Here is a 21,476-nt window from a genome sequence, read left to right on the forward strand (position 1 = left end):
TAAATCACCTGGAGTTCTTCTTTAGCAGATCTGAACATAGATTTGCCCAGTTTTCAATAATCACTCAATTTTAGAAATTCCTTACAGAGTGGACAAATCTGCAAACACACATCCGAGCCTAATGAAAACAAGCAATTCAATAAAGTATACATACACCCATTCGGTAACATTTTTTTAAAATTGTTTTTAATCTTTTTGTATACCAATGGGAGGAGTAAATCAGATATCTACTCCCTAGGCAATCCTTATTGTTTAGACTTGCAATCCATATCTCTCATTGATTGTAGTAGAGAGTTTAAAGTAGAAGCATTTGTAGAGTGATGTCTATTAATAAAAGTCATAACGTAAACTTTATATTTTTTCTATTCTAAAAGGATCAATATGGATTGCAAAAATATCTACAATGTATCCATAATAAAATATTAAACAAATCTTGTATGACAAAAGAAACAAAATATGTGGAGCTACTGAGCAATATAGCTTGTTTTTCTTCAGTGCTTGTAGAATCCAGTGTTAAAAAAGAACATCACCCCTATCTTAAAAACGAAGGCACCTTTAGTATTGGGAATCTACAAACAGATACTTCTAGATAATTGCAGGTTTTTTTGCATACCTTATTTTCCTTTTCCTCCCAAAAACATATAGGCTGGAACCACAGGCTAAGCCCTGGTAGCTCCCACATTGGCAGGTTTATATAAAGCCACCCTCTTAGAGTAAAAGACTAAGACTGGGTTCACACCTGGGCGTTCGTGATATGCGCGTATGACGCGCATTTCGGGCCGTGCATTTTTAACGTGATTTGCGGTCCACGAAACGCGCGTTTACGAGAGCTATCCGGCTGTATCTTAATGGATACGCACGGAAATAAGCCCCCAAAAGAAGCTCCTGTACTTGTTTGGGTGTAGGGCGTTTTTCAACGCGTTTCAACGCGCTGAAATACGCCCAGGTGGGAACCATGCCCATAGGAAATTATGGGATTTCACTTGCTGAGCGTTTTTCAGCGCTGAAAAACGCCCAGGTGTGAACCCAGCCTAAAGGAAGGTGCCCTGCTCAACCCTCTAGAGGCCTGTGTTTCCTACCATCCCTCTGTTCCAGCAGTGCATTAGAAACCTTCTTCCGACCCCTACAGCAATTAGCATGACCTAGAGGTCAGGGGATGGAGCCACAGGGTGTGGTGCATGACACAGGCATCTGACTCTCCTGGAAGTGTCAAATGCCAAAGAGACAAATGGAGGCTACAGAGCTAAACAAAAAGGAAGGCAAAAGACACAGTAGAGGTGCGAATACTACCTCCTCTTTTGCAGGGAACTTTCCTTTAGGATAGTTTTGTAACCCTTTTGCCAATTCTATGGTAACCAGGATCTGCATTGCACACTATTAAAGCATACATACACCCAGTAATATTTTTTTATACATTACAGTTTACCGTCACTAGATGAGGTGGCTACATTCATTTCTTTATTCGGGCTTTCGCCTTTTATTTTTATCTGTGAACACACTTCCTGTCCCCAGGTGGCTTATTGTCACACCTCACCCGGCATCTATGGATGGAACCATTGTTGTCACCCAGGTTGGGGAAACAGATTACTAGATTACAGAAAGACGACTATTTTAGCTTTGAGGTCATCTGAGTAGTGGCTCAGTGGTTAGCACTGCTGCCTTGCAGCATTGGGGGTCCCCAGTACGAATCCCAGACAGGACACTATCTGCAAGGAGTTTGCATGTTCTCCCTGGGCTTCCTCCCACACTCCAAAGAATCACTGGAAGGTGAATTGGCTCCCGTCTAGATTGCACTGTATGTGTGCACAATAGGGACCTCCGATTGCAAGCTCCTTGAGGGCAGGGACTGATGTGAATGTGCACAAGTACCGTGTTTCCCCGAAAATAAGACACTGTCTTATATTTTTTTTGGTTTAAAAAAAAAGCACACTAGGTCTTATTTTCGGGGTAGGTCTTACCATACCATAATACCGGTAGAAGACTTAGAAGACAGGAGTGAGTGGCAAATTTAGGAATAGGGTGATCAGGGCAATCATGGGTGCCGTACCTTTCCAAAAGCAATTTGGTAACCAATCGCTGGCCAGAATGAGCAAAGTGCGCTTTCACTATGGATTCCTCACAGGCGGAGTGCATTTGGTATCACTCTGTCTGTGAAAGGAGCCGGCGCTATAGAGGAAGCATCGGCTTCTGAGGCTCTGCTCCCTTCACTGCCGCCTAGTTTCCTCTAGCGCTGGCTTCGTTGGTACCGCTGATTCTCTCCCCCGGCTCTTCAAGTTCCCCCTTATGCCACCACCAGTCCTGGGAATGGTCCCAACTAGGTCTTACTTTCGGGGTAGGTCTTATATTTTATCAATTCACAAAAATAGTGCTAGGTCTTATTTTCAGGGTAGGTCTTATTTTCGGGGAAACAGGGTAGAAACGGGCCATCGGCACTCCAAATGCGTCTATTTATTGACATAGATGTAGTATATCACACATTTAAGGTCTGCTAAGGTACACTATATTACATTTTTGTTCTTTGGTTTAGTTATAATTTAACACCTTTTATCTCAAAAGTTTTCCTTAAAATCTGTGCTAACACAAAGCATATCTAAACCCAATAACAGTTCATCAGTTGTTCAATGTGGTGGCTGCAATACATTTATGTGATCCTGCCATTAACACACTGCTTAGGGTGACAATGCTCAATCACTGCAATGGATCTATGGGGAGGAGCAACTTTGCCACAGTAGGCGGCTATCTGGATTTAGATTACAAACACTTCCTTCTCCTCCTCTCTATTACATAGAGGGTAGTTTCTATAGTTCACAACAAAAGATAGCTGGGAAAGCTGATAACAGTTTAAGATGTCACTTCAGTAGATGGAAAGTTAGAAGCACACGATTACTTACTAGATCAAAAGGGTATTTTTCTGTGCCATCATAAAATGTACTTGGACTGACTAAAAGAACACCAAGGACTTGTGCGATGTTCTCTTCAAAGTCTGAGAATCCCAAACCCGCCTGCAGTAAGTCAAATCCCAAACCATCTCAGGAGTGTCTCAAACTGATACCACAATAACAAGCCCATCGACAAAAGGTCCTAATGCAGACGCCACATCTAAGGACTTGTAGGCTGCATTTCATTTCTGCTCTTGGGTTTAGATATGCAGTAAATTGACTCCCTACTAAGCAGCACACTGCCACTCTGTTAAGCCAATGGAACTGAGAAAAAGACAGCACTGGTGCTCCATACAGGGGCAGAGCTAGAGGCTTCAGAACAGCCCCTGGAAAAAAGCTCCTAAAGAGATTAAATAGCCATAAAAGAGACACTGTAGCTTTGCTCATACCAAAAAGTTTTAGTGAAAAATATGTTCATCCTCTGCAGATTCCCCTGCTACCTCATTCACCTGTTGCAGGCTCCATTGACTGGGTCAGGGCCATAGACCCTTGCCCAACCCCAGTGTGGCAGCAATTCACCTGGCAACTTGATACTCAGTATTATGAAAGGCAGGGGATAGTCACATGCTTCCCCATACCCAAAAGTCAGGTTTCTCTCAGGCCTCTAGAGGACAGCAGGGACATTTTCAGACTACTTTAGTAGCCCCAAACCATTTTAGGATTCCCAAAACCACCAACTGGATCAATGAAGGATACCAACACTAAATGTTAAGACCATGACAGAACAAAACTATTGATGGTAGATGGTCTTGACCCATTTGGTTTTATTGATTGAAAGCCAAAAAGTGCCGTGTGTGTATATTATTAAGGTTTACTCAAATATGAAATGTTTTAGTCTTCCATGTCCCCAAATAAGTAAATCCCATATGCACAGTCTGTAACAATTAAATCACAGGATATTTGAAAGAAAGTTTATTAACTGAATAAGTTACTTGGGAGGAGAAAAATAAATTTAAGATCAATTGGCATGATTGAACACATTACAAAAGGGAAGAAAGGCAAATAAAAACCCATAGCAAACGTTATAAGCTGTTACATGTATGGCAGTGATATCAGAAGTCAGATCCACTATATGACCATAAAATAACTAACCAATGTCATGCTCCTGGTATATATAGAAGTCATTGCATCACATAGTGCTAAAGATGATAGAGAACATCTCTGTAGAATACAGCAACAAGCCTTTCAGTTAGACCTGACAGCTGAAATGTGACGTCAAGCATAAGAAAAACTTGACAAATAAAATTAAGGAGTACATTTTGAAAAGAAATTATGAAAGGACATAACATTTATACTTCAAAACAAGTTCTAGAATGGATTTCCAGGCAGTGAATGCAATAAATAGCACCAGTATCTGTCTAATCAACAGTCAAACAGTTCTTGTGCCAACAGTTGAAAGCCGACACATGGGTTTGTTAAAGGCACACATGTATCAGTCATAGGTGGCACACGATGTCACAACATCCTTCAGCAGTACCTGTTCTAACATGAGCGCCAGTCACATTTAAGCCAGAAAAAAAGACTAGTAATAAATATCCTTCCTAGAAAGATTTATACAAAATGTAACAATATATTGATCCAATGGCATTATCTACACTTCCCACAAAAATTAGGTGTCCAATGCCGTGTTCCACCAAAAGCGGCCTTTTCTTACATCTGAAATTCAGACTTTATTAGATATCTAAAAAAAAAAAAATCCATAGCTCTAATTTGTTCATTAGGCTTGGTATATACAAGCACGCACATGTATGTAACAAAAAAAAACAAGTTAAAGAGATCTTGCCTTTAAAATGCAACCCCTTATCTTGCTAGCCCCAAAAAACACATTAAGGGGCACATTGATAAAGCAGTGGAGTGGCATTCACTATAGAATTCACATTTGAAGTCACATTCACTACTTCTAAATATGCTCCCAAGTCAAAGCATGCCTAGCTTCCTCCTGTGGGAATCTGTGACATCTCTAGACTGTACCACAGAATCCTGGGAAAGCTCAGAACTTCCAGCATTGTGCCCAAGTGCATGCTTACCAGATTTGAGTTTCCCAGCTTACCCAAGATCCCACGAGAAGGTCATGTCACCCTGGTCTAAACATGTGTGCTGGTAGCCAAAGTACTAGGTATTTTCTACATTTCGCAGCAATTGTACATGATTTGGTGGAGGGGGGTCTGCAAAATAACCAGGTTTGTATTTTTAGGCAAGGTCTACGTTAACAATCTTGCAGTTCCCTTGACCCAATTAAAAAATAGTTTGCATAAACCGGCATCTTGGCCTGTCACAGTTCTTTAACCATCAAGACACTCTCAAAAGACTTGGCAAACGGCACCAAAGAATAGAAATGTAAAGTAGAAAAGTGAAGTGATCACCAGTACAAAGAAGTCTTTGGATAGGGGTTAGAGTGGAGCTCCAGATTGAGGTAGTTGCTGGTGATGACACACAGGTCACATCATTTTTTTTTTAGAGAGAATTGTCTTATTTGCATACATGTAAACCCGTCACAAGCCTTGCATGGGCCACTCATGGGAGCTACCATGCCTCAGTCACACTTCACCCACTGAACTTTGGGTGAAGAAGGTGATCCCATAGATGACCACCCCAACTGCCCTTAGTGAATCCATACATCCAGCTCTCCTGGAGTCTACAAAGCCCCAGTCACATTTCACCATCCTGGCCTTGGATGATGGAGCTGATCCCACGCGTGCAGCTTTCCTGGAATCTATGTTACCTCATTTACCCCGACCTTGGAGCCAATTCCACACATGCAGGTCTTCTTGAATCTCCCATCCATGAATCCCTGATTCCACACATCCATCTGTCCGAGAAGCTATCATTCCCTCAGTCACACTTCATCCCATGGCCTTGGATGATGGAGCTGATCCCACAAATCTATCTCCCCAGAAAGCTATCACCCCTCGGTCACACTTCACCCCATACATCCATCTCTTCTGGAAGTGATCATCCCTCAGGTCACACTTCATCCCATGGCCTTGGATGATGGAGCTGATCCCACAAATCTATCTCCCCAGAAAGCTATCACCCCTCGGTCACACTTCACCCCATACATCCATCTCTTCTGGAAGTGATCATCCCTCAGTCACACTTCATTCCATGGCCTTGGATGATGGAGCTGATTCCACAAATCTCCCCAGGAAGCAATCATTCCTCAGTAACACACTTCACCCCATGGCCTTGAATGATGGAGCCGATTACACACATCAATCTGTCTGAGACACTATCATCCCTCAGTCACACTTCACCCCACGGCCTTGGATGATGGAGCTGATCCAACAAATATATCTCCTCAGGAAGCTATCATCTCTCAGTCACACTTCACCCCATGGCCTTGAATAATGGAGCAGATTCCACCCATCCATCTCCCTAGGAAGCTATCATCCCTCAGACACACTTCACCCCATGGCCTTAAATAATGGAGCTGATTCCACCCATCTCCCCAGGAAACTATCATCCCTCAGTCACACTTCACCCCATGGCCTTGGATGATGGAGCTGATCCAACAAATATATCTCCTCAGGAAGCTATCATCTCTCAGTCACACTTCACCCCATGGCCTTGAATAATGGAGCCGATCCCACTCATCCCCTAGGAAGCTATCATCCCTCAGACACACTTCACCCCATGGCCTTAAATAATGGAGCCGAGTTCACCCATCCATCTCCCCAGGAAACTATCATCCCTCAGTCACACTTCACCCCATGGCCTTGGATGATGGAACCAATTCCACACATCCATCTCTTCTGGAAGCCATCATCCCTCAGTCACACTTCACCCCATGGCCAGCAAGCTGAGCCCCCCCATACATGCAGCATCCAGGACCTCACACGACTTCTGTCCCATATTGCAACTAGTCCTCTGTCCCTTCTTCTAGCAGTAGATGTGTCCAGTAAAGTGCAGTAAGAAGACCTGGAATCCTCCAGACGTGTAAACAGGCTGACTTGTCTCTGGAAAGTGTCAGGAAGAGGAGATGAGGGGGAAGCGGCGGATCCTGACTACAGGCTGCAGGTTCACCTGTAGGATCCTCTGAGCCCTCTGCCGGGCGGCCGCCACCTTGGCCTCGCACGACACGTCCCGGACTAGTATGGTGGGGTAGCTGCTGAGTCTCTGGGCTGCCGCCTTCCACATGTCCTCCAGCGACGTGCTGAGGGAGCCGGACGCCTCGGACGGGGTCGGGCTGCTGCAGCCGCTGGCTCCGCTCTCCTCACTGGCAGCGGGCTTCACACGCCGTCGCTTTCTGCAGCTGAGCCTCATGCCTTTCCTTTTCCTCTTCACCGGCGGCTTCTTGGGCTGCTGCAAGGGGGCCGGAGCCGGCTCTTTGGCTTTCTTGCGGGAGAACTGGCTGGGGTCCGGGACCACCGAGCGGCACGACGAGTAGCCGTAAACGTCTTTGCTGCGGAGAATCACCGGCGAGAAGTCCCGCTTGAGGCTGCACAGGAAGTTCCACAGCTCCGTGTCCGAGTTCATGAAGTGCTTCGACTCCGGCACGAAGATCTCCAGCGCGTCCTCCAGCGGCTTGATACCTGCGAACACCAGCTGCGACCGGGAGTACACAACTTTCTCGTCCTCCATCCCTCCCGCCGCCTTTGTCTCTGCTCGGGTGGCTAAAGAGTTAAAAGGGTGCCGAGGAGGGAAGAAGAAAAAAAAAACTTCGCAGCCGCTGAAGCGCCCCCCTTCTGGCCGTCTGATTTAACGCAGGAGCCACTGTCACAATGTGCAAACAAAATGGCCTCTTTTAACGGCCCCTACTGTTGGCTATATAGCTGATTCTTTGAAAAACGACGTACCCCACACCCGCCCACTGTTGGAAATCCGGAGCCGCTATTGGCACACTAGCGCACATCCGCCCCGCCATTGGTCGGCGGCGAGACAAGGGGCTGGGCTAGCACGGGCGTGGAGGGGGTACGTTGGGTGGAGCGATACATGGCGAATGTGAAGAGTCTCACTAATGTCGGCCATGTTACTTGAGTGACTGGGGAATAGCTTACTTTGTTTAATGATGATACTTTGCTGCTCGGAGTGAATGTAGACTGAGAAGACATTTGTGTTCTCAAGTAGTTTCATAAAGACACAGACGAACATAGCAGCTTGTACATAAGTTTCTGCAATAGACTCAGCCAAAGCCTTGTAGGACTTTCAGTAGTCATGGCTATGATAGTAATTCACCCCTAAATCATTCACTGAGGGGATTACTGAGGGAGTTCATGGTTTTCACTTAAAAGTGAACCTGAGTTCATATTGAACCCCAGTCATGTGAACAAAAGTTACAAACAGGAATTTCCTATGGATATGATTTATGTCAACAATGCTTCAGCCCCCATTCACACCTGAGCAGTTTGAAGCGTGTTAAGGCTTAACACTCAGCTTTCCATGTTACTCTATGAAGCCGGTTCAGATGTGGGATGTGCTGTCACTCAACGCACAGAAAACGTACAGCAGCTTTTTTGGGTGCATGAATGCTTTTTACCCCAATAGACGTCAGTGGGAGCCTCTAACAAAATGCATGTTCTCTAGGTGCCCTGTTCACATCATACATGTGCGGTGGTGTCTGCAATTTTTCGCAGCTCAATGCAAGTCATTGCATGACAATATGTCGCGGTGTGCTGCAATGCATACATTTGAATTAAGTGGGATATTTACTTTCAATAAAGTTAAAAGTAAACCATGCAAGTTATTGTAACAGCACATCACACTGTCCTTTACGTTGCACACCAATATGCATGCGTTGTATGGAGCAGGACTGGTGTGAACATGCAATCTCAAGTTGCTCGTCTTAGAGTTTTTTAGCTTCTAGGGACGCTTCTGATTGTGGGTCAGATTGATCTTTGTTGTTGACCTAGTTTGCCCTGACGTACCCATCTGCACTGACCTTTTGTTTGCCCTTGTCCAGGTTTTACTGTTCAGTTCTAGTTACCCCAATGTAAGAACTATAACTACAATTCCTAAATACAGTCTTATTTTACTTTGTAGGACCATGTCCTCCAAGATGGATTTGATCCTTAGCCAAACCTTGATCTTGAATTAACATAATAACTGATACCTCACATATCAACCTAATAACTGATACCTCATATACCAACCTAATAACTGATACCTCACATATAAACCTAATAACTGATACCTCATATACCAACCTAATAACTGGTCCCTCACATATCAACCTTATAACTTGTACCTCACATATCAACCGTATAACTTGTACCTCACATACCGTATCAACCTAATAACTGGTCCCTCACATATCAACCTAATAACTGGTCCCTCACATATCAACCTAATAACAGGTACATCACATACCAACCTAATAACTGGTCCCTCACATATCAACCTTATAAATTTCTCTGCCCTCACCCCAGAGTCAGCGCTGCATTAGAGGACATTCCTCCCAATTTTTTCACATATCAACCTTATAACTTGTACCTCACATATTAACCTAATAACTTGTACCTCACATATCAACCTAATAACTGGTACCTCACATACCAACCTAATAACTAGTACCTCACCTCTTGCTGAATAGTTGCCAGATACCACCAAGAATGACATTCTAGAATCACTTTCTGTGAGTTCTGAACCCACCACCAAGGATGTGGAGGAAGTATGAGTACTTCCAGAGTACACACCTTGTTGAGAGCTGGTGGAGATCTTTGCACCAATGAATCATTCATTTTTGTGTCAAGGTTTTCAAGCCTTACACGGAACTGTTATGCTAACACTAAGAACTGTGCAAGTCTCCTTGAATGCTTAAAACCCAACTCTGCATATTTTTAAAATACTTTCCAGACAGAGGTTTAAATTAAGAAAGCAGCTCAGGCTGCAATACTCACCTCCCCCAGCAATGTCCACCACAGTAATTGCTTTCTGCTACTAGATGTCTTCAGTCATTCACACAGAAGACTGAGGACATACTGTGAGTGCCGGCATCCCAAACCCACCCTATTGGCCCCACAGCGATCTGCACTCACTGTGTAATGATACAGAGAAGCAGTGCCCATTCAGAAGAGCTGAGGGGAAAGCGGATCTAGCTATAGACACCCGAAAAAGGTAAGTATAAAAAAAGCAAAAAATACAGCAGGTGACCTTTGAGAGGGCAGAGAAGGGGGTAGCCCTCTTTTTGAACATGAACTCAAAAAGTGAAGATTTGCTATGTTATAGGGAACATGCAGAAATATTAATTGTGCCCAAGCAGTACCCTGAATGGTCTACCTTTTGTCTTAAATTCTTCATGAAAAATACCAGTGCACTTCCTGGCATGTGAGTGTGCCTAGGCACTCTTGTGCCCACAGTATCTTAACAGTAAGGCCTGGAGCTATGGATTGCAGAGGAATGAGCAAATGGCCTGCATGACAAGGATGGGAAGGGGAACAAAGGTAGGAAAGGGTGAAAGAGAAAAGGTAAAAAGGTTACAGAAGGGTCACTTACGGGATTGGTGGTCTTCCAGGAGGGGCTTCATGAAGGTAGTCAGGAAGGAAGAGTCCAGAAGTTTAGTTGGAGTCCGGCAGAAGAACTTCCCACCCACCCTGAGAGGAGGTTCTGTGTCTTTGCATGTTTTGTCACAGCTGTGCCTTGGCGGGTTGGATCCTTGAAGGCAGTTGTCTGTGGTTGCGTAACTTGACCGGGGACCCATCTGTGGTATGGGTGTCCTGCGGTAGTCGTAAGGTAATAAGGACCAATGTGGTTCTGCGGGCAAGAAAGGTGCCCGCAGATACTGGTCTGTTTAGAGTCATAGTGCCTTCAAGGACCTTGAAACCAAACAAGTTTATACAGTATGGTTATTGGTTTGTTGTTGTTATTTATAATGTTATTTATAAAGGTTTGTAATAAAAGGCTGCTGTGGCCCTTTAAACTCCAGCTGTTGTGTGGTGTATTGATTGGTTAACATAGGAAGGGGTTTTGAAGTTAAAGAAGGTATTGGTAAAAGGGACCTCTGAGCTACCTTACTCATGTATATACATGTATATATGCAGAGTGATCGGCATTGTTGCCTGTGACTGCTAATCTCCTGAGATTTGGTGATGTCACTACTGTTCTGCTTGCAGGAGAGGAATTTGTACTGCATGTATCTCCCTGCTGCTGATTCATTCATTCATTCTGTAGGGGGAATATACCATGACCTGGATGAATGAGAACCTTCACAGACAAACTTACCTGCTTGTTCACAATATTCTTTAGAATGTACACTGAGCTGCACACAACATAGTGTCCATTCTTGGAACATTGTGATGCCTTAGTGATTAAACTCCTGTGTGGGAGATACATCTTTCTGGCCTGGCCAATCACGATGGCTGAAGATCCCAAACCTGGACAAAGACTGGGAGAAGATGCTTGCAAGGGAATGAGGGGAGCTTAATATAGCTCAGTTTAAAGTGTACCTAAACCCATAATGTTTTATGTTAGTGTGGGGTAGAATGTAAAGAAAGGATTAGGACCTGTGTGAGGTTTTATTTGCTGTCTGTGTCCCTATTAGGTAGATTCTCCTTGTCCTGGTGAGCATTATCAGTAAGACTGAAATTGAAGGAAAATAAAGAAAAGTGAGTTGGAACCAAAACAGAAATAGAGTATCTTGCTATGGGGGCATATGGTTTGGTGACAACTGTCTGAGAGGGGATCTCCCTCACTTTGGAGAGTTTTTTTTTCTCACTTTCTGTTGTGTCTACAGAACAGGAAGCAAACGGAATGAAGATGAAGAAAAAAAAAAACATTGACAGGTGTTTTAATCATTCAGGTTATATCCAAACAGCTTTCAATATATTTTAAAACTGGTGAGAAAAAAGTTCACACGACCATTCATGCTTCTTTTTCATCCTGCCCTCACTGGTGGGAGGAGTCAGGTGAAGCCTGACTCCAACAGTGGTTCAACATGACCAATACGGTATTATACAATCAGTGCTCTGGCCATATATGCAAGCAGGAGACCCGAGAGATGCAAATGCTCCTCCTGCAGATATCATCCTTAGCCTAATCTCTCCCTGACTTTGCTGAACATTGCCTTACTTCCTTTCTTCCCCCTTTTTTTTGTTACCTTGTGTTGCGGCCAGTAACACACTTCCTGTCTTAGGGGGTGGGGTCTCCACTCTATGGAGGAGCAACATAGCAACCCCTGGGCAGCAGCATTGTCAGTTACAGCAACAGGCTTTACATACATAAATAAATAAATAAATAAAGCTGACCATTATAAAGCACCCCTGTCAATGGTAAATGGTTTGGCTCAACCCTCTAACTGCCACTGGAACTGAAAGTTACAAAATAACAGACTTACTGGCTGGATCACCAGGTGAAAATAAAGGGAAACAAAACTGGAAAAAAAATAGAAATAAATCCTACAGCCAGGCAGAAGCGCAGGCAGCAGTAAACATTAAAGCCCCGTTCACATTGAACGATTTATCGCGCGGTAATTCCCGCGATATCGCGGCAAATTACCGCGCGATATCGCGCTCCAATGCATTTCAATGGGGCAAAGGGCCCTGCTGTCGCGGGTCGTGTGTCGCTACAGCAGGACCCTTTTTGGAGCGGATTTAGCCGCGATTGCTCAATGCAAGCTTGAACGCGATATCGCGCGACAAATCTCGCGATGTCGCGCAATATGCAAATCGGGCGACAAACGCGCAATTTGCATATCGCGCAGTGGGAACGGGGCCTTAGTGTAGAATCCTACACTGCCTGCTCTTCACCACATCATTTAGTTTTTTTTAGACTAGTTGGTGTGGTATGTAAAGCGAACCCTTATTCCCTTTCACTAAAAATCACCTCAGCGTGCAGCTCTGCACGCTGATATGAAATCATCTTACATTCATTAAATAGACAAAGCTATTTTTTTTACTTACAATTACTGTTTTTCCACTTCCTGGTCCTCTTAGACACTGGTGATGTAGCCCATGCCTAAGAGATGCATCCTGGGAAGATTACATCACAGTGAATTGCTGGGAAATCTCCTCACATGCTCACATGTCCTAGACACATGTCCTAATCGCATGTCCTAGTCACATGGAGCTCCAGGAAGAAAAGGGAGATGGGTTAATCCGCAATCATGAGAAGAATGGGGAGGAAAACAAAAATAAGGTATGCAAAGAATAATCTACAATAATAATAATAATGTAGATATCTATAATGTAATTATCTATATGTATCTATTTGTATGTTGTCATCACTAAATATTTCTAAAGGTGTTTTTCTTGTCATTTTTAAGATGAGGTAAAGCTCTTCTTTAATATCTGTGTGAGATGGCTTCTTTGACATGCATGGCACATGTTTACATTTAAGGCTGGGGCTGGGTTTGTGGGAGAATGGTAGTGTTTATCTATGTTAATGTTACATCATTTTGGGTGATAATAATAGGTGTATCTGTCCGCCTCTGAAGCGTAAACAACATTCTGTACATCTGTCCACAGGCTAGCGGTGTCACCTTTTTCTGTAATGTTGAACACATTTTTCTTCTCATTCAAGTGGCTTCCTGATTTGAATAAGTGTCAGGAACAAACCTCTGCATTTATAGCAACACAGGTAACTCAGTCACCTTAATTCAATCGCTATGGAATGAGACAAGACAGATGTTGATTGTCCAGAACATAATATAAGGTGTGAGATTTTAGCATGTTTTTACAGGCGTTGATGTGTTTTTTTTGTGCAGTTGTGCATCCTGAGCAATCTTGAGTTATGACCGCTATAATTTTTGGAAGCAGTTGCAGCTATTGTCACCCTTTTGAACTATCCTCACAGGTACTGTCCTTCCAGGCCCCCTGGTGCCTGCAAAATTCCTTATCATTGTGGTCACTGGGATTATACAGCAATGTCCTTGCCCTTTTCACCCATATTTGTTCTTCCACATCAAGCATGGCGTGGCCTGCTTGCATCATCTTCTTATGCAGCCTGGTAAGGGTAGATGTTGTTAAGTGTGGGAGACTGGTTGCTATGCTCAAAGATGCGTTAAAACATTTTTCATGCTCTCCCATTAATGTCTGTAAGGCCAAAAACACACAATATAGCACCAACAGAAGCACCTTTTTCTAAGTCACATGTCAGCGCAACACATAGGTGTGAAGGGGCCGATAGAAAATATTGTAGTGCATTGCCTTGTGACAAATTCCCCAGGCATTCCCCAGCCTCGCCCCCAGCACGTCCCGCCCACCCCCGCCGGCCGAAGCCCCAACCCCCCACAAACAATATATTTTATTTTTTTTAAGTGCAAAACATATTGACTTATAAGGTATTACAATTTGTTCACCAATGATAGTTTATTAAAACAATATTTTAACTAAAAACACATTAATATCATAATGAAGATACAGAAAATGCAACCCAATCTCTATCATTCCTACAAAATATAAATGATAAAACTGTATCAAACTAAAATAAACCACATTTGCATATGTTTAAAATTGTGTGTTTTGCAAAACATTGCACATCAAAGGTACGCAAAAGTATCAATAAGTGGCTTACCCTAAAACATTTTGCTTTTGGTGTTAACATTGGGTTTTCATGTAGTATCCTTCAAAGAGAGCAGAAATAGATGCCATTCCAGATGAAGATAAAATATTGATTTGAGTGGAATTTAAGCTGTCGGTTGTTAAGTGTTCATTTCATGTGGAAAAGCTAGCAAGCAGTAGATATATGCACACCCGGTTTTCGTGACTTAGTTCATCTGTTAAGCGGGCCTAGGTTGGGGAGGGACAAAGGGATATTAAACCCCCAGTACCACTACCACTGCTTGATTGAATTGAATGGTTTACATATACTTGCTGCGAGTCCTGGTGGAGAGGGGGGGGACATAGTCATGATCTGAACTTTATCTTTGCTTCATAGCTATTGCTATTGTACGATAATACTCATGTTTTTCGATCATGTACTGTGTACAGTACATTTTGTCATGAGATCGTATGCCCCTGCTGCGCCGGTTGGCACATGTATGGATCCTGCTTACGATCTGTGTTTTTTTTTTCATTGATAAAAAGTTTGTGAAAGAAATTCTAACAGTGAGAGTGGTTTTCATCGGAGAAACTCCTTTCATTCCCAAAATCAACAGTTAAAGTCAAATGAAATGTCCATCCCGATCCTTTCATTTTTTTTCATCTCTTTGGTCATGACAGTTGTGGATTTGACCACATTAACTATTAGAAAATCAAACGAACATTTCAAAAACACATTTTTTCAAGCAAAATTCTACTGGTGTATGGCCAGATTTAAAGTGTATGTATAGCAAAAACATTTATTCAGGGATAGATAGAGTAGGGAAGGATTAGATTCAGGTTTTTATCACTGCTTGTACCTCTGTTGGGAAGGGTTACCCTTTCTATTTGCCTGGTGACCATTGTCACAAAGATAGAAAATGATGGGAAATCCAAAATTGTACAACTTTCACCAGAACAAGAAGTGAGGAGAAATCTTCCTATGGGGACACCTGTTCCTGGGATAGCCGTCTGTGAGGGGAATTCACCACACTTTGGAGAGATTTCCTCTCACTGCCTGTTGACAGGACAGAAAGGGAAAAAAAATCTCCCCAATGGGACACAGACAGCACACAGTAATCTCACAGGGTTTTTAACCCTTCCCTACTCTACCTAAAACTAAAAAATGGTTTTGGGCTATACATACACTTTATATTACAACCCCAATCCCAAAAAAGTTGGGACGCTGTGTAAATCTACATAAAAATATGCAAGGATTTGCAAATCTCATCAACTCATATTTTATTCACAATAGAAAATAGAAAACATGTTTAAACTGAGAAAATGTAAGAAAAAAATAAGGTAATTTTAAAATTGATGGCAGCAACATGTCTCAAAAAAGCAGTTAGAAATCGGTGTTGCTTTGGAATGACCTGTACAGTTCCAGTTTACGATCTTTCTATACAAACTGTTGGAATACCTATTGGTTTTTTGCATTTACCATTCAACCATCAACTTGCAGTTATAAAGACTTGTGGAACTTATAGGTGGCATACCTTCCAAAGTCAGCAGAAAAATACATCATATACTGTATGCCTCCGTCTATACTTGATCAGAAGGACATCGCAAATTCATTCATAACACTTTGTCCTTAAAGTGACATTAAAGTCTAAATTCCCTTCCCTCCATGCTGCTTTAAGGACTTACCTTAAATGATGCCTCCTGATCCGATCATCTTCTTCTTTCCAGTAGTTTTCAGGAGTCCCTCCAGCATTGGTGCCGGTTTCTGATCCAGCACTGACTGCTGCATCTCCTGTGTCCCACGGTGTGCGGGTGCACGCTGCCGGGCTGCCTGCATTGACTTACCCTGTGTCTCTCCTCTTCTCCCCACTGAAGATCCCTACTGCGCATGCACCCACCCCATGATCCTCTGTGGCCGCCCGAGAATATTCAGATTTTCGGACGGTTGCACGCAGCAAAGACACAGGTAATTTTTGACCTGTTTGGCTTGCATAAGATATCCATGGTCTCCAAATCCTCAGAAATGTTTTGCAAGTGTCCGCTACAATAGCCATCAGTATGTAATTCTATTCTTAACTTCCAGGAAACTTAGAGCAGGAGATTTTCATGATCTGGCTATAGTTTGTTTAGTAGTCACAAACACATGAGTGATCGAGATTTGTTGACTTGTCGAAACTTGCGGTATCGGTTTATGCAGTAGTGCTTCCCAAGGGTTTTTAACAAGATTACATCCCAGAACCGTGTTAACCAACACATAAACACAGATCCAGAGTTGTTTAACTTTAGGGTATTGCCACCAAACATGATACATAGTGCCTACAGAGAAGCAACCACGAAAGCAAAAAGGAGAATAAGATGGGATTATTTGATGTAAACGAGCTGGAGTATAATACCAACATAATAGCATTTTGTATGAATTTTCCAGCGCCAGGACATTTCTAGAGGAAGAGGCTATATTTTGCCAAATCGCTGACCACTCCTCCTCTGTGATAGTAGAGACAATTTCCTCTTTCCATTTCGTCTGGTATAAAGTTCTCCAAGAGGAAAATGTAGCCGCCAAGGACAGTTGAAGTAAAGTGGTCAGGCCTGGGGCATGAGGATCTTTCCGGCCTCTCTGTTCGAAAGGGGTTAGAGAATAGGAAGGAGGATGGGGATGGAGCAATGAAAGCACATAATGACGAGAGGGGCGGAGCTTGCTAATGGCGGCGGCTGGACGTGTCTGTCCTTAGCTCCGGGGGAATAGAACCGGGCATCGCCGAAGAAGTGCCACAGATCGCCTTGCTGCGTCCTGCCATGCGCTCCAAACGAGGCAAGAAGTCCCAGGGATCCAAGTCGGACCACTCGCGGAACCCGAGAGTCGGCATTAACACCTTTTTTGTGGCTCTGGCGGCTACACGATCGGCCAGCTTGCTAGGCCGCATGGCGGCGCCGCGTGAGGACTCCCCAGCCACCCCGGACTCACCCTCCTCTCAGCCGGCGGATATGTCGCCCACGATGATCGACTCGGAGGTCACCTCTATCACACAGCTATCACAGCCCTGCAAACGGCAGCCCTAACACAGCATAAGCTGCTGCAGTCAGTGTGGACACACATGGATGACGCGGAGGACAGGAATAGGAGGAACAATGTTCGGATTCGCAGCCTGCCGGAGGCAGGGCGCGGTGGACCTGGAACCCACTATCCGTGGTATCTTTAATTTCCTTCTTAACAGAGGAGCAGAGGAGCCTATCGACCTTAATGGGGTGCACCAGGTACCTGGGTTTAGGAACCCCTCTGCACAGCAACCCAGGGACGTGCTGTGCCGGGTCCACTTCTATAAACTGAAGGAGGAAATCATGGCAAAGGCGCGGGAGCGTGGCTCGCTTGACTTTGACGGAGCTACTATCACCTTTTTTCCAGATTTGTCACCCTGCACCATGGCCCGTCGCAGGACTCTGCGACCCCTGCCCTCCCTACTCCGGGATCTCCACATCCCCTACAGGTGGGGCTACCCTTTCCACCTGTCAGTGCGTAAGAATGGGCGATTGGTGATCCTGCGTTCCCCGACTGATCTTGATGCCTTTACTGCTGCCGTGGGAATATCGTCCTCTGTGGAATTGGACTCCTGGCCGGACCCCCCGGCTCCTGTATTCCCTGAGGTGCCATCGCTTCCCCAGTGGACTGCTATGTCGCACTCCAAGAAGTCCAGGAGGGATCCGGTCATGCGCAGCTCTCTGCCTTAAGGATTACAGTTTGATGCTTCTACTTCGGCCCTGTATGAGGATCTCATTGCCCTGACTTGACTGCCCTAGGAGACTTTGTGACCTATGCACTTTCCTTGTGCCTTGATGTCCCACGGAATACGCCTTAATCTTCTCAGGTTTACCGTTCTGGAGGATGGGAGTGGAAAACAAGGGTATGGACTTTGCCCCCACTGCTGCTCCCTTCCCTTCTGCCCTGCCCCTGGAGGTTTGCTAGCGGGTGTTGGGCCCTCCTGGGGGTGGCCCTATGGTCGGTCCTGCACTTGCCTATACTTTTTGTCTCTTATCATCTGTGCATTTGTTATGGAGGAACGCTACATAGACACTTGGGACTTTCTCCGCCCATGGGACACTACCCCTGCTCATGCCATCGGGCGGCACGAGGGATTACCCTCCGGGTGATGTATTACTGTAAAGCCACATGCCGTGTATGCTATGCTAATTGCTTTTTATCTGCATGACAGGGGCCCGTTCGCCGTGTAGATCTCCAGTTGTGCCTGATTACCTCGCATGAAGTGGTACAAGCCTATCTAACCTCCGCCCACTCCTGCGGGTCCCCTCTCGCCTGGGCGTTGACACTGCCGGGGTGTCTGCTCCACATGGGGGCGGACCTTGGTAGTGGCATTTATTCTCCGGGGTCGACTCGGGAGGACCGGATCTGGGATTTTCTGGGATCCGGTCTCCGGCTTCGGACCACTGATACCGGTTTTGTGCATGGCCTACTGATTTCCATTGGGACACTGGGCCCAGGTCACCCTTCCGTTACTCCCTCCCCCCTCCTCCCTCACCCCCCCAATCCCTTCCTCATCTTCCCTATCCCCCCTACCCCTCCATTGTACCCCTCCCCTTATTTTGCTGCCAGATATACCTGTATGTTCCCTTATTGCGATGCCTTGCTAGACCTCATGTTTATACCCCGGTGCTGCTGCATTGGATGGCTATCTTCCTGGTGTCTGCCCACTGGGTTATGTGCCCACTACAGGATGTCTCTCATCCTCGCACTGTCAGTACGTGCCATATGGTTGCACAGGGTCTAAGCTCCATTTGGAGGACCCCCCTACTGAGTGGCCGCATCCCCCCACCCCGGTGTCACAGACCCTATCTGTGGCCTTGTATGGTGGTAGGAAGGGTGCAGGGAAGCGCATTAATTTTCACCCGAACCCTTGGGAGTCCTCTGCTCACTGAAGGTCTGACCTACGGACCATGTCCTGCTTCCCTCCCCTCCCTCCCTCCCCCAGCCATTGCCTTCCCATCTCCTCATGCCCCTCCTTCCCTCTCAATTGTACGATGACTGATCCTCACTGGTATTGGCCGTACTAAGGCCTAGTTATGTTGAACTATGTTACTATATGTTGCTGTTATTGTTTACAGGATGCCCATTCAATTGCTCTTATATGTTTGGCACTTCCTGTTGAATAATTCACGATAATATTTTGTTCCATACGATGCCCGGTTCTGATGTTGGAGTGAACCCCGTTGCCCTTGGTTTCTCCATACCCCCCATAGGCTAGCCGACTTGGTTGGTGTACCCTGTTATGCCCAATGAAAGACTCGGTTCTTCCCCTTAGGCTGTGTGTATGTTTGATGTTGTCTCTCTTCCCCTCTGGATTGTGGATCTCTTTTCTTCCCTTCCTCTGGCTTTTGTCTTTGTGTCTTCCATCTCTCTCCCTTCGTGTGCCGGGTGCTCCCGCGAACCGCAATTTCTGGTTGACTGCAGCTTGGCCTGTGGCCCAATGTTGCCTGTGACGTTTGTTTCCCTGAATGTTCAGGGACTGAATGAGCCGTGTAAACGCTCACAACTTGCATACTCCATGCATAAGAGACGTGCGTAGGTCCTCTTCCTACAAGAGACCCACTTTAAAGACCCAGTAGCCCCGCGGTTATCCTCTCGATACTATCCCCTGGTATATACTAGTAATAACTCCACCTCTAAATCCAAGGGGGTAGCTATATGCTTCCATTCCACAATGCCTTTCCAACTCCTGCGGATTGATCAGGACCCGGATGGGAGGTACCTCATGTTTGTTAATGCCTAATCAATCTCCGTTGCCTGCCTTCCTGTCCGTACTCCGCCGGTTGGAGACGTTCGCAGATGGCTACATAGTGCTGGGCGGTGACCTTAATTATCCTCTAGAGCCTCGGTTGGACTCTTCCTCGGGTAGATCCTCTGTTTCTATGTCCCAACTGAATAGGCTCAAGACCCTCCTGCACCGTCTCCAGCTGGTGGATGTATGGCGGATACTAAATCCTTCTGTGACGGACTACACCTTTTACTCCTTCCCCCATTGCTCTCATAGTCGTATTGACTATTTTCTGGTGTCCCATCACCTTCTCTCGTGGGACCCCCACGCAGCCATTGACTCCCAGGTGTGGTCGGACCACTACCCTGTCTCTCTAGCTCTCTGCATCCCCGGTCAACCCCCTCGCTCTTTCACGTGGCGACTCAATGAAACAATACTACGCGATCCTGTCACGGTAGATGCCATCAAGTCCGCGATTTCCACCTTCGTTGCCACGCATGCCACAGATGATACCGCCCCACCAGTCAAGTGGGAGGCCTTCAAATGCCTACTCAGGGGTGTCCTTATTTCTCATGCCACACGCCTGAAAAAAGCATGCTCGAAGGAACTTACCACCCTCTTGGGCGACATCCACACGCTAGAGCTTCAGCATAAGTCTGCTCAAGTTCCCTCTGTATTGTTAGCGCTGGAATAGAAGCGTTCACATTTCTGATCCCTCCTAGATCTCAGCTCCCTTAAGTACAAGGAATCTCTGCGCAGATCCTTGTATTAACATGGCAATAAGTGCGGACGGCTTTTGGCACGATCCGTCCAGAGGCAAATTACGCACACATACGTCCCTAAAATACAGACGAACGACGCCCGGGTGGTTCACAGTACCGACCAAATTGTGCAAGCGTTCCAGGCTTACTACGCTGAACTGTATAACCTACCTGTCCCTGGACCATTCCCCCCCGACCTCGGACCCCCCGGAAATGGCTGCTTCATATGGCCACCCCGACTCTTCCGGCTGAAGCTGTGGCCCTTCTGGGGGAACCTTTCACTCTGGAGGAGGTTGCAGGCGCCATTAAAGGACTTCCCTCCGGGAAGAGCCCAGGACCGGATGGGTTCACTGGCGCCTTCTATAAACATTTCCAGGACTTGCTAGCCCCTCTGCTCCACTCCACCTTTAATGCCGTTTCTGCGGACTGCCCCTTCACACGCCAGTCACAAGAAGCGCACATCACCATCATCCCTAAAGCTGACAAAGATCTGACGCTCTGTTCTAATTACCGCCCGATCTCGCTTATCAACGTGGATCTTAAGCTCTACGCTAAGCTCCTGGCTAATCGCCTAAGACACTACGTCCCATCACTGATCCACAT

The 21,476-nt window shown here is 45.5% G+C and overlaps 1 protein-coding gene across 1 annotated transcript; it reads right to left on the reverse strand.

Moving 5' to 3' along the window:
- Nucleotides 1–6,825: 6,825 nt before the first annotated feature.
- CCDC71L (coiled-coil domain containing 71-like) lies at nt 6,826–7,734 on the reverse strand. Its single transcript, XM_018568629.1, has one exon. The coding sequence runs from the start codon at nt 7,518–7,520 to the stop codon at nt 6,906–6,908; it is 615 nt and encodes a 204-aa protein (XP_018424131.1). The 5' UTR covers nt 7,521–7,734; the 3' UTR covers nt 6,826–6,905.
- Nucleotides 7,735–21,476: the final 13,742 nt, after the last annotated feature.

This window comes from Nanorana parkeri, unplaced genomic scaffold (genome assembly GCF_000935625.1).
Source record: "Nanorana parkeri isolate BGI_ZX_2015 unplaced genomic scaffold, ASM93562v1 scaffold1221, whole genome shotgun sequence".
Lineage (NCBI taxonomy): Eukaryota > Metazoa > Chordata > Amphibia > Anura > Dicroglossidae > Nanorana > Nanorana parkeri.

Bases quoted from the DNA above. Each gene is read 5' to 3' on its own strand.
- CCDC71L (XM_018568629.1), bottom strand. From the start codon at position 7,520: ATGGAGGACGAGAAAGTTGTGTACTCCCGGTCGCAGCTGGTGTTCGCA.